This window comes from Sus scrofa, chromosome 9 (genome assembly GCF_000003025.6).
Source record: "Sus scrofa isolate TJ Tabasco breed Duroc chromosome 9, Sscrofa11.1, whole genome shotgun sequence".
Lineage (NCBI taxonomy): Eukaryota > Metazoa > Chordata > Mammalia > Artiodactyla > Suidae > Sus > Sus scrofa.
This window is the reverse complement of record NC_010451.4, coordinates 35,736,915-35,750,892: the sequence shown is the minus strand read 5'-3', so window position 1 is coordinate 35,750,892 and position 13,978 is coordinate 35,736,915. Positions and strand designations below refer to the sequence as shown.

The following is a 13,978-nucleotide window of genomic DNA, read 5'->3' as shown; positions in this document are numbered from 1 at the left end:
CTGCGCCGGGATGGGAACTCCTGTTTTTATGTTATTAACATTTAAAAATATCTCATGATATAGAGAGTCTGATATGTTTGTGTATGTGTGTTTAGATAATAACGGGTTACTTCTAGCTATAGATATCCTCACTTTAGAAATTCTACGCCAAGTATAATTCAATTGCAAAGACTCTATGTAGTTCCAGGACAGAATTCTCAACCACGAGATCCACCAGGAGGCCATCTTGCCAGGCCTCACTCATTCCATCTCTATTAATGAAGTTCTCTTCCACAGAATGAACTCTTCCAGTTTCCACTGAGTTCCATCTCTGTAGATTATAGATCTCTGGATCACGCATACTGATTGTCCTCAAACATCTATTCTGATGATTTCAGGTTAGAGAAGTGTTGGTAAGCAACATCACTTACCATAAAATACATTTAAAGAAATACATCAATAACTTGACAAGAATTTCATCCCAAAAGGTATAGTGTTCTCTATATACTGTTTACTTCACTACTTATACTACGTTGAAAACAGAGGAAGTAAAATCTGAGTATTAATTTGGGAAAAGTTTTTAATAATATGAGAATCATGCTAGTTAGCAATTTTCCACTTACTATTCAGTATCTTATTAAAGGAACAGGGAACAGCTAAACAAAACTAATAAATAGCACGATGGAAAAAAGAGTATCTTTAGGGCTTGGTAATAATGAAGATAATTTAACTATGTAGAATGCAACATAATATTAAAGCAAATGATTCCTTTTTAACAGGAATAAAATATCTTTAGGCCATTGATTTTTATAGAAGTCCATTCCCATAATATTACTCTGAGGAAAATTACTGCTGTATTTGTTTAAATACATTGATTTACGTATATCCTAAGTGCAAAAGAAGTCAAATTAATTCCTTTAAAGTTCAGAAGAAAAAGGAATCCAAAATGTAGTTATGCTTAACTTAGTAGGTCTTACGCATAACAGACTCCCAATGGAAAATAGAGAAGTGATAAAAGCAATTAAAAAAAAATGACATGATATGTCACTCATGTTAATGTTTAGAAATTCTGATTCTGGTTTAAAGGGGTATGGCTTAGATACACATCACCTCCACATGGTGGAGTGGTGAAGTGGAGGAATTCAAGAGGTAAAGGATTAGAAATAATATCACTATGCTTTATCTGTGACTGCAAGAGAATGTTTACTAAGGAACGAAAGCAAGACAATCTTTATAAACTTGACGACACAGACTAAAATGAGGAAATTTCTGCAGATACAGTAAGCTCATAAATATGGTGATAATGGGACTTTTAACATCTTTAACTGTACTATCTACTTAAGGATCAGGTTTGAGGAAATTTGCTCATGGTAATAAGCAAAAATAATGACATTATTTTAAAAAATTAATCTCAGATTTATTTGTTTCATCTTTATCGTGAAACTCAATTCAAAAATATCTGATTTAAAGCACTATTTTACTAGTTAAAATAATTCTTGGAGTTTTAAAAATGTGCTGTCTTTAATTTCTCAAAATTAAGTATTTTGTCATTGCTGATTTTAATAGAAAATATGTAAAAATGTCATCCGTTATATTTGATATTTATATTGTTTTCAGGTGCATTATTTCTTGTTTTTAGTAGCTTATGCAGCAAGACTGATATTCTAGTAAGAGCTCATCAATGTACTATTGATACTATTGTAAACCTTGAGATAATAATCCACCTTATTTATGCATTCATGATGTTACTGATGACTGTGAAATGTAAAATCTGCACTGAAATGAAAATCAGCGTTTTCTAATCAGATATGTAATAATGTAAAAGTACCTAAGCCCATTAAGCACCAAGTACAAAATTCCTTTAAATTCCTCTATGTTTATAATTAACAAGGTGCATAGAAATGAAACATATCAAGTTTCATAACGGGGCAAAACCAAGGCGACATTTGAATTCAGATGTGGCCTAGTTCTTTTTCCAGAACAACTGCAACATTTTTTGAAGTGCTGAGTTAGGTCACTGCCGGAGGCAGTTTAGTGAAGCTGACAGATGTACCATTACTGTGTTCCTATGAGAAAACATTTTTGACAAGGACAAAAATACTCTTCACATTCTGTTTCCCCAACCTATCAGACAAATGGCTTATTTAAACCAGGTCATCATGCATGGGAGAGGAGGGAGAACATAGGAAATAAATGAGATTTGTATCAGAGAATCCAAATTTATGCATTCCTGGAAATGTACTTCCAGGGAAAATTATTTTCTTGTCCCATTAGGGTTCAAGCTATTCTGCAACAATAATACCTGTATCTATAAAACTCAATTTTTTTGTCTTTTTTTGCCATTTCTAGGGTCGCTTCTGCAGCATATGGAGGTTACAGACTAGGGGTCTAACCGGAGCTGTAGGTGCCGGCCTACATCAGAGCCACAGTAACGCGGGATCCGAGCTATGTCTGCGACCTACACCACAACTCACGGCAATGCCGGATCCTCAACCCACTGAGCAAGGCCAGGGATCGAACCTGCAACCTTATGGTTCCTAATCGGATTCGTTAACCACTCAGCCACGATGAGAACTCCTATAAAACTCAATTTTTAAAACTGAAATTGGGTGGGAGAGAAAGGAAACACGGCATGGTGACTGCACAACTTAGGTGGAAGGATTTGTAAATCTAGGAAAGCAGTTTTCCTGATTCCTATATTTCTAACCAATATATTTTCTTATCTACCTCATTAGTTTTTAGAACTTGAACAGTTTTTTTTAAACTCTATAAAGATTAGAAATACATTTTCAACGTACTTGATGCCAAAGAGCTTACAGTGAATTATTTTTGAAACATTTTCATGGACTCAATATAAAATTTCTTTCTACTTTCTTTACTCAAGGCAGAATATTTGCTTTATTTACATCAAAATAAATCATCATTTTAAAGTAAAATGCAAGTGACAGCACAGACTTGTATTATATTTTGATGCATATACATAATGGTTTTTAAGCAAAGTTACTAAATTTTACCTACTTTCTTTTGGGTGGAAACATAGATTTCCAGCAAGGTACTGAAATTACGCTAAAATGTGCTAGAGCCATATGCTACTATTATTAAGCAATAGAAACTGGGGTGCATTCAGCAAGTTAAAAAAATTTGGCTAATTAAGTTTACCCTTAGAATATTAATAAAATGTATTGTCATGACTATAACTTACAGTTTTAGAAAAAGCTACAAATACTTTATAATTAAATTACAAATTTTATAACTATAAGCAACACTCCATACTCTTTTTTTTTTTTTTTTGGTCTTTTTAGGGCTGCACTCTCGGCATATGGAGGTTCCCAGGCTAAGGGTCTAATCAAAGCTTTAGCTGCCAGCCTACACAACAGTCAAAGCAATGTGGGATCCGAGCCGCGTCTGTGACCTACACCACAGCTCATCGCAACGCTGGATCCTTGACTCACTGAGCAAGGCCAGGGATTGAACCCTCAACCTCGAGTTTCCTAGTAGGATTTGTTTCTACTGCACCACGACGGGAACTCCCAACACTCCATGTTCTTAACAAAGATATTGCTCACTGTTTTTCTTTAAAACAATGTAGTGATGGGTTTGACAGAATTTTTGAATGAATTTGTTCCTGATTTACTGTTTTTTTTTTTTTTTTGTCGTCTTTTTAAGGCTGCACCCTCAGCATATGGAGGTTCCCAAGCTAGGGGTAGAGTCGGAGCTCTAGCCACTAGCCTGAGCCACAGTCACAGCTATGCTAGATTCGAGTAGCATCTGCAGCCTACACCATAGCTCACAGCAACGCCGGATCCTTAACCCACTGAGCAAGGCCAGGGGTCCTCATGGATACTAGTCAGATTCATTTCCATTGAGCCACTATGGTAACTCCCTGATTTGGTATTACGTAAACATCTGAGGTATATAAAAATACTCTAATTTTTTTAAAAAGAGAAATACCTTAATTCGACTGTATGAAAATTAAGACTGGCTTGTGCAGTAGCATATTTTGTTGTTTTTATTTCCAAACTGAGTGAGAAACCTATAAATATACACTTAAATGAATATGTAATTTTCATTAATTACATATTCATCATTAATATTTCATCATTAATTTTATACAAAAGTTTAGGAAATAATGAAATATAGCTTGTCTTCTAAATTACTAAATATCTAGTCCATAAGCAAATGATGTTAAACATTAGATGTTTTCATTATTGCCTAGTTAAATATTTGTGAAAATATTACTCTGACCATTTTTTAGTTTTTTATTTCTGAAATCACGAACTAAACCCTTATCTCTGATCAGATATTATGAAGTGTATATTTCTGGATTTAAGTAAAATCACAGTAAAAGAGATTCACTGAACAAAGAATTTATCCTTATAGTGGCACAAACAGCTAAAAAAACCAACCCCCCCCAAAAATACCTGCCATCCTGATGGCAAGCCAAAAGAATAACATCCATATGTGAAATGCAATTTTATCAGTTTGAACAATTTTATCTGAAAAGTAGAGGAAATCAGCACAGTTGAAATACCATACATGTCCTACAAAGGTGCTAGAACTTAATAGTCCTTGTTGCCATTATCTTATGAGAAAATAAACACATTGCTTTGAAATCCATTGTTATAGAGTAGATTATAGAATAATAAACCTAATATAGGTGCTATTAACATTTAATTAAAATTTTGGGATTCAAATGCCAAGTCAAATGTATTTTTTTTTTAAAGCCTTACTGTTTTTTTTTTTTTTCTTTTTTGCGATTTTAGGGCCATACCCACCGCATATGGAAGTTCCCAGGCTAGGGGTCGAATTGAAGCTGGAGCTGCTGGCCTACACCACAGCCACAGCAATGAGGGATCCAAGCCATGGATGTTACTCCACAGCTCATGGCAACGCTGGATCCTTAACCAACTGAGCAAGGCCAGGGATCGCACCCGCAACCTCATGTATACTAGTCGAGTTCGTTACCACTGAGCCACGACAGAAACTCCCTTACTTTCATTTTTTATGCTCTAAATCTCTAATCATAGATAAATCCCACTTTGCCAGATGAAGTATCATATTTCATAGTGTTATCAACATACCATTATCAACATTGGAATCTTTTGGATAAACTATATTAGAAAGTTGCTTTATTTACATTTTTGCTGTTACATTTCTTTAGGGAGGGTTCTTCTTGCAATGTAAGTCATTTAGCTTTTGCAAATTAAAGTGATTATAAAATCCAGGTATAAGTATTAGCATTAAATATAGCAGTTACCATTATGTTTGCAAAAACTACATTAGTTAAAGCCTATAAAATAATTGGCAAAATTACCTGAATTTCAAAGTTATGAACACTTTATTTTTAGTTACCCCTCAACTTACTCTGAAGAATTCTTTGGTTGACCCTGAATCCAGTGTTCCATAGGCAATTTCTGTTTGTTTGGCCAGGTCTTCTGCACTTTCTATGGGGGAGACCATTCGCTCAACCGTCAGGAAAGCAGCAAGGTTAGCAGTATAAGATGATATAATGATGAGTGTAAAGAACCACCAAACACCTCCAACAATTCGACCTGAGAGGGATCTAAACATGGATAAGATAATGCACATTTTCCTTTCTATAATGACATAGAGAAAGATAAGAAATACCATCAATTCACCATGCATGTTTAAAAATAAAAGTATCATGTTATTTTCTGTCTGTCTATTCAAGAATGATTCTAGTATTTCTGTATCATCTGATATCTTTTATGCTATACTGAATATATAAATGCCACTGGAAGTATAGAAAACGTTTCATTTTTATTGTGTAATTGGCAGAAATATGAACCAATGCATTTCTGTTGGGTACAGAAGAAGAATTCATTGATCCCTTCATATTTTAGCACCTCTGAAATTAGGATGCAGCTTACATTTGCTGAGATAAAACACAGTATCATAGGTCAATTGGCAGGACTGTTTCTCTCTTGATGGTACATAAAATAGCAATACATCCTAACAATGGGTGAGCTCTTAAATTTGATACCAGGTGCTTTTCTGAGAGAACTTGGTTATACCTTCAGCCTGAGCCATGCCAGGACGTATGGGACATATACCAAGGTGGGGCTGGACCAGATGAAGACCTAGGATTGGTCTCAAAGTAACCATAGTTGAGAATGTTTTGTTTGTTTGGTATCCATTTTCTCATGAGTGGAGAATGAGCTATGTCTTAAAAAATCTTTATATACAGGTATAAAAATATTTCTATCACTGCCAAGATGAGACCAAAACATTTGACTTGTCAATGTGCAGTGTAACAGCAATAAAAACTGATGCTAGAGTTCAAAAAATGTTCTGTCTTCACCCTTTCTCTGGCTATCAGACAAGTGTGGGTGAGGAGAGCAAAAGTGAGAATGAAATGACTATATCAGAACATATTCATAATTGATCTCACTCAATAGGACCATCAAACCATTTAAAATTCCCAGGACAAGTTGTTTTTAAACATTTTCTTAATGTGAGGAAAATTTTCACATTTTCCGTGGCATTTTTAGCTTTAAAATTCCACCTTTTTCTCAATCATTATCAGTGGCACTTGTTGGTTTTAACTTAGCCATTTTTTTTTTTTTTTTTTTTTTTTTTTTTTGTCTTTCTGCTTTTTCTAGGGCCGCTCCTGTGGCATATGGAGGTTCCCAGGCTAGGGGTCTAACTGGAGCTATAGACACTGGCCTACACCAGAGCCACAGCAACATGGGATCCGAGCCGCATCTGTGACCTACACCACAGCTCATGGCCATGCCGGATCCTTAACCCACTGAGCAAGGCCAGGGATCGAACCCACAACCTCATGGTTCCTAGTCGGATTCGTTAACCACTGCGCCATGACGGGAACTCCTTAACTTAGCCATTTGCTTGATCTTGGTTTTAAAAACCATAACACCATTAATTGATTTGCTTTGATTTCTTTTTACCTCATTAATTGAGAGTTATGGATTCAAATTTCTATGTTATTGGCATTTAAGCATGTTTGTAGTGTTCCTGGGTCTTAATGAAAACTGCATTGTAGCTAACATGTCTCTTTTTAACAAAGCATCACATTTCTTTAAAAATACATGTTTGTGATGCTATTCAAATAAGTCATTATTTAAACTCAATTTTTAGCTTCTCTTGCCTTCGGCTACTTTTTCTGAGAGAAAATTGGTATTTTTCTTGAGACACGAGGTTGGCTGCAATTTTGGTAAACATAACTGAAACATGTCTCACAGCATCCAAAGGACATGAACCATGACTCCACAAATAATGAAAACCAATATAGTATTTACCTATTGTCTCTTTGCTTACTGCTGAGCTGGTTTATGTGTTGTTAGATAGAACAGTGTATATGTGCCACCACCTACTACATTGATTTAGGTTTTAGGGAACTCCACGGCAGAAATATCCCTTAAGCCGCATGAGATGTAAGTCAAGTTCAAAATTAATTTTCAAAAATGAACAATGGCAACAATAACAAAAACATTTGATTTTGAAAAGGAGACAACATGAAAATAAATTCCTACTCTTAACAATTTAAATCTAGTTTCCATCTGTCAAATCACTGAAGGAAATAGTAATACTAAGTGATTTTTGAGTGTTCCGATGGGTTCCATATGTTACTTTTCCACTGGGAAATTAATCTTTATGATGTATTCATACTTTGTGCTAATTTGGAAAAATTGAATATGAGTATACTTAGATAAATTTGGGGGCTGCAAGGTTTTTCTGTGTTTCAAGCAATGTTCTGCCTCCAGGAAATATTAAGAGATATTCTGCACAATACTCAGAGTTACTGAGAAATTGGTGAAGAATTTTGAAACTAACCTGGGTGAAATGTCACATCCTTGCTGCATAAAAGCACCCAGGGAAAACCAGAGGCTATTAAAGATGCCAAACTCATTGGGAGGCTGGTCGCTGGGTCCTTCCTTTCCATCTTCTGGCTCTTCTGTGTGCCACTCATATGGACTAAACCTACTAACTAGGAATAAGACCACGCTGACACCAATGTAGGCAAAGACTATGCACATCCAAATCTCATAGGCCAGAGGATCCAAGAAGGAAAACACTCCTGGTTTAGATTTCTGAGGCTTTTTGATCATAATAGATATGCCCAAACTCATGAAGGGCTTAGAGAAGTCAATGACTTCCTCTCGGACCAAAGTGATTGTCAGAGGGGCAATAGCAATCTCTGCTTTCTATAAGAGAAAAGACACATGAAAACATGTAAATTAATAGGTATCATTAAGCAATTAGTAATGGATTGATTCACACAAAGCTAAACAGTTATGAATTCATTCCACATTTTTTTTGGAAAGCCAACGATATATTAAGACCAATGATAAAAACAGTGCATTTGTTTTCATAATATATTATTATCACTTTAATTGCACAAAACATTTTTATTGGTGCTGGTAACTAGGTAAGAGGAAGAGAAACAGAGAAAGAGTAGAAAGAGTAGACGTAAGCAAAAGTAATTTTAACTCAAATAACTGCATTAGTCTTTGAGGTCTCAGGTGGCGTGGAGGATACTTGATAACATATGGATGAATCTCTGAATTTCTTGGCCAGAATTGCTGCTATGCTGCAGTCTTTTCTGTTTCATTTAGAATGTTGCCACAGGTTCATTACTTGGCTATTCCTTAATATTATGAATTGCATTTCAAACAGTCTTTTCTTTTTTATTCCTTTCCAGTTATGAGAAAACCTATCATAAAATTTGTGTTTGAAAGACAGAAGAAATAGGTTGTTTTACAGTATTTTTCAACTCAGCGCACACACAAAAATCTGGAAATTGGCATTCATTTCTCCCCATTCACATACCCTGTTTTTTTTTTACTTTCAATTTTTAAAAAAGAGTTTGGGAAACAGTGGCTTTAATTCTCAGATATTATTATTAATAAGATACCAGCTTCCATATTCATTCTGTGATTTTGAGCAATTTTTCTGAGCGTGTTTCCATATCTCTAAAATCAAGACATTTTCTTTCCTGTTTACCTCATTGTATTATTGTGATTCTCTATTAAATAAATAGTAATAAAATGATAGTAACCATTTACCGAGGGCTTAGGTGTCTGTGCTTATTTAAATATTTTAAATGGCCTCTCATTTTAACCTTCATAACAATCTATGTTTATCATTGTTTTAGAGTTGATGAAACTGAGACTCAAATGAGTTTTCCACATTATGGCACCTCTGCAATTTGAGCTTGTGCTTATTCCATTAAATCATGCCATCTCTAAAATCAAATGAAATAATCTGTGGTGAAAAAACTAACTTGTTACATGATCTACAAATGAAAAAGGGTTTTTTGATTACTTTTTTTAAAAAAGAAAATATTTGGCATTAAAATGGGATCTGAAACACAGACACAAATGTTCTTACATAGTGGCTACTGCTCTTACCTTCACCCTAATCATCCTCAGGCCTCTAGTTTCATATAGTAGCCAGCAGTTTAATACAAAGGTAACTGGAGGGGTGCGTGGAGAATGTACACTGGCCGTCATGTTATCTCTTGGGTAACTGAGAATTTACTGCATATGACTTCACGTGGGAATAAACTTAGTTCACAGCATAAATGCACACATGTACAAAAGCCAGAATCATGCTGAAAGGTTATTATTTCCCGATGATGATGATTATTTGTATAGTTTCATTATACAGTGATATATGAAGTAGCTCTATAAAAATTAGTATATAAAAACAGAACCAGAAAATTAAGTTATCTCCATTTCTTTCACCTACTTTTATTGTTTTCTTTATATATGCCCTGCTAGACATTGTTTTCTGAATACGATTTTTATTTTAAGACAGCATATTATAGAACACTATATTTTATAATTCCTTTTCTCAAGAGTCTATGATGAGCTAATTTTATTTTCAACATATATAATAAAAATGTTTTAATCACTGCAAATATTTTATCATGTTAAAGTATCAACATTTATTCAATTTATTATTGGGGATATTTAGATTGTTTCCAGTTTTGCACAATTTATATAAAAAATGTGAACATCTTTGATAACAAATCCTCACACATAGCTGTATTATTTATTTATTTATTTATTTATTTTATATATTTTTTACAACCTCTGTTTATTTATTTATTTATTTATTTGTCTTTTTTTTTTTGTTGTTGTTGTTGTTGTTGCTATTTCTTGGGCTGCTCCCACGGCATATGGAGGTTCCCAGGCTAGGGGTTGAATTGGAGCTGTAGCCACCGGCCTACGCCAGAGCCACAGCAACGCGGGATCCGAGCCGCGTCTGCAACCTACACCACAGCTCACGGCAATGCCGGATCGTTAACCCACTGAGCAAGGGCAGGGATCGAACCCGCAACCTCATGGTTCCTAGTCGGATTCGTTAACCACTGCGCCACGACGGGAACTCCAGCTGTATTATTTAAAATACATTCTTAGGAAAAGATTGCTGGTCCAAATTGTAACATGTTCTGCATAACTTTTCTCCAGAAAGGTCATGCAAATATTACACCAATAATAAATAAAAGTATTTGGCTTTGACCCTTGGATACTCCTCTGTGCATCCTCTCATTTATCTTCACCAATTTGCTAATCTAATTGTATTGATTAGAATTTTTTTTTTTTGTAAAACAAATAGTCACTTTTACTCCTTTTATGTAATACTTGCTATAATCTACCCCTATTTTCCATATGGGGTATTCATTTTATACTTACTAATTTACAATAATTTTAAAATATATTAAAATATTATTATCCTTATATGTTTTAAATATTATCCCTAGTCATCAACTGTTTTGTTTATGGTACTTTATTGCAATATGTATGATTTAAAATTTTGTCGTAGCCATATGAGATTATCTTTTTGAGTTCTCTTTGTTTTCATGCTTAGAAAAACCCTTCTCTGATCAATCTCAATCATGTATATTTTATCCTAGTACCTATATCCCTCTATAATTTATTTAAGCATATTGCATGATAATGTATTACAAAACTGTTAATTTCCAAGTAGTTGTCCTGTTATCCAACAGGAATAAATGAATAATATATTCTTTCACTGATTTTAACTATCCTTTCACCTACTACACTGTTCTGTGTAGTATCTTCTGAAATTTATACAAGCTGCTGCTAATGAAAGTAAAAGCCTAAGAGTAGAGGAACATGAAGAGACATAGAAGGGTTTCCAGCCCATAAAACTAGAGGCACTGGAAAGCAAATATTAGATGGCAGTGGTGACAGCAATGTTCAATGTGGACACACTGGAAATTCTGAAATGTGTGATCTGAAAGAAGCCAGTGAACAGAGGATACATCTGAGTTTTCCCTAACATTGGCGATGTTGTGTTTGCCTGTTTCGTTACCTCTCGTTACCTCATTACCACACAATTTCATGACGTTGAATTGTGTGAAATTATCCTGTAAGAGCTTGATAATATTTGGCCCTCTGGAGTGAGGCTCATGAGCCAGCATTTTAACACACATCACAAGTAATTCTGGTGTTGGCAGGCCATGGAACTTGCCTTAAGAAAAAAATCCTTGGATTAAAATATACACACAGAGCTCAGGAGACGGCCCTGGAGCAGTGTATCACTGAAGATCATGCAATGCAACTTGCTGCAGTAGGTAAGTGTGACAGGCAGAAAGGACCTGAGACTGTAAGGGGATTTTTGAGCTTTGGGGGAACCAGCTGGTGGTGGGCTGAGACCACATATAAGTGTTTCACAGATAACCTAGTCCTAACAGTTACAGTAAAAAAGTTTGCAAAGAATAAAGTAAAACAAAATAATGGATTCAAAGTTAATCATTTTGGTGGCCTTATCCAGTAGAAGAGAATAGAGTTTTAGTTAGAGTCCTGCAAACTGGGAATTCATGTAGGTATTAGCAATAAGAAAGAAAATAGTTGAGAAACAAGTGAAGATTTTGCAGATACCAGAATGAAAAGTACCAAGCCTACGGAAAGTGTATGAGACATGGCAAAAGATTCCTTTCGGGAAAAAAGTGGACAATTCAAGTGGCAGAGATCAGGGTATGTAAATCCTTACAGATGAAAGAATTGGCTGATGAATGAATACAGTAAGTATGAATAACCACCGTATTATCTTCTTTCTCTGAGAACTGCCTGACGTAGGACTTTCTGTGCCTGTGAAACATGTATCACTGATACAATTTTTTGTTGTTAATTATACCACTCTCTTCATATCACTTGCTTTCATTTTTTAAATAGTATCTCCCAATAAAACGTGGTCAGAGCCCTTGCAAAGGGTGAGCCAGGCTGCCAAATGGGTAAGAACTCCAGAGGAGAGATATGTATCAAATTTCTTAGAAAGTAACTCAGGTTAGTTGTCCTGTCCATAATTAATTGGTAATCCAAGTATGAGCTCAGGAGGTGAAAAACTCAATAGTGTTTTCTGAAGGAAATGAATTACTGCAACTCTAACAACTAGGTTGATGTCCAAATTTAAAATCTGCTTATTGCATCAAAAGTTTAAAATATCACCAAAGAATTCAGTATTAGGAACTCTTTTTTTCTTTGAAGCTTATAGCTCACATTATCGAACTACTGATATTTACCCTATGGGAAACTATTTTTTTCTCTTTTAAAATTGCAAACTGGTTTCCTCATTTAGGGCATCTTACTAGTCAGCAGTCCTTTCAAATGAATATAAAACTAACTGATTGCTCTTTAATGCCAAACCATTTCCTCTTGCTGCTGAGGTATAGCTACTGGACTGGCCTGTATGGATATTATTTCATTGTTCCTGGTAAGAAAAGCAGGATGCAGAATCACAAAACTATTGAGCTGAAGTTCTGGCTTGGAAAGTGAGGCCCTCTATAAACTTCAGTTATGTTCTAAATTTATCATTTTTATTATTTTCTGGGGAAAGAGGACTTGTGTAATTCTTTATGTCAAAGGGATCTGATGAGAATTAATCAGAAATTAATTACTATGAAATTAGTGAAATTATGAATTGGTTTACAGGAAATTTCAGAACAAATTTCGAGTGTATGTGACTTTTTTTGGTTACTTGATAAATGCAGCTTTTTGTGAGGTTTGGTTTTTGGACTTTAGAAATATACTTTTACTAGCATTTGATAACTGCTGACTTGATTTTAACACTGCAGTGGTAGCTGAAGAGACTGATCTTGTTTATGTTCAGGCAGGAATGTCTACATTGAATTTGCCCTTGGCTATGAATATGTACACTCAAGATCTGGTGAACTTAAGGGAAGGGCATTGCATGCTTTCATGTGAGACCCACTATAGATTAAACTCTAGCTTTTTGTTTTACCATGTAGGGAAAAATAATGTCACTGTGTAAAGTTTAAATTTACTGTGTTCAAAATTGTAAGAACCTCACATTATTGGTGAATACTTTTTTTTTTTTTTTTTTGTCTTTTTAGTGCTGCACCTGCAGCATATGGAGGTTCTCCGGCTAGGGGTCAAATCGGAGCTGTTGCTGCAGGCCTATACACAGCAACGCAGGATCCAAGCTGGGTCTGCTACCTACACCATAGCTCATGGCAATGCCAGATCCTTAACCCACTGAGCAAGGCCAGGGATCGAACCTGTGTCCTCATGGATGCTAGTCATTTTCATTAACCACTCAGCCATGATGGGAACCCCTGGTGAATACTTTAATAGGTGCTAAAGTAGTTTTGTGACAGTTTCACCAAATACTTAAAAAATATTTACCAGTAAATACAACCAAAAGGAATACAAATAACTAGCTAAAATAAGGTCCAACTTTATGCTGTTGAGGAAATCTGCGCCTACAATTATCAAGTATCAGACTACTAATGGATTTATTTTACAGTTCTCAAAACAACATACCTATGGTACAGCAGCATCAAGCTTAATTAAGAGAATAATTATCATAGATATTGAAGTCAGTGTTTTTTTTTTTAATAGACATCATATTCTGAATTTTTGTTTTTTTGAAGTTATCAGGTTTTAGGTGTCTCTCATTGCTTGGGAATTGCCTTATTATAAAATAGAGAAACATCTGAACATCATACATGCTTCTTTGAAATTAA

General features: G+C 34.9%; 1 protein-coding gene across 13 annotated transcripts in view; it reads right to left on the bottom strand.

Annotated features, from left to right (window-relative positions):
- The window catches only part of GRIA4 (glutamate ionotropic receptor AMPA type subunit 4), a 361,930-nt gene that overhangs the window by 53,097 nt on the left and 294,855 nt on the right, over positions 1 to 13,978 (bottom strand). For all 13 annotated transcript variants that reach the window (XR_002335616.1, XM_021062721.1, XM_003129821.5 and 10 more), the window contains 2 exons: positions 7,795 to 8,165; positions 5,344 to 5,542 (listed from right to left, as the gene is read on the bottom strand). Coding sequence is in view for 12 of the 13 variants with exons in the window: in XM_021062721.1 (XP_020918380.1) it covers positions 5,344 to 5,542; positions 7,795 to 8,165 (570 nt within the window). In the remaining variant the exon portion in view is untranslated. The remainder of the gene's footprint in view (positions 1 to 5,343; positions 5,543 to 7,794; positions 8,166 to 13,978) is intronic.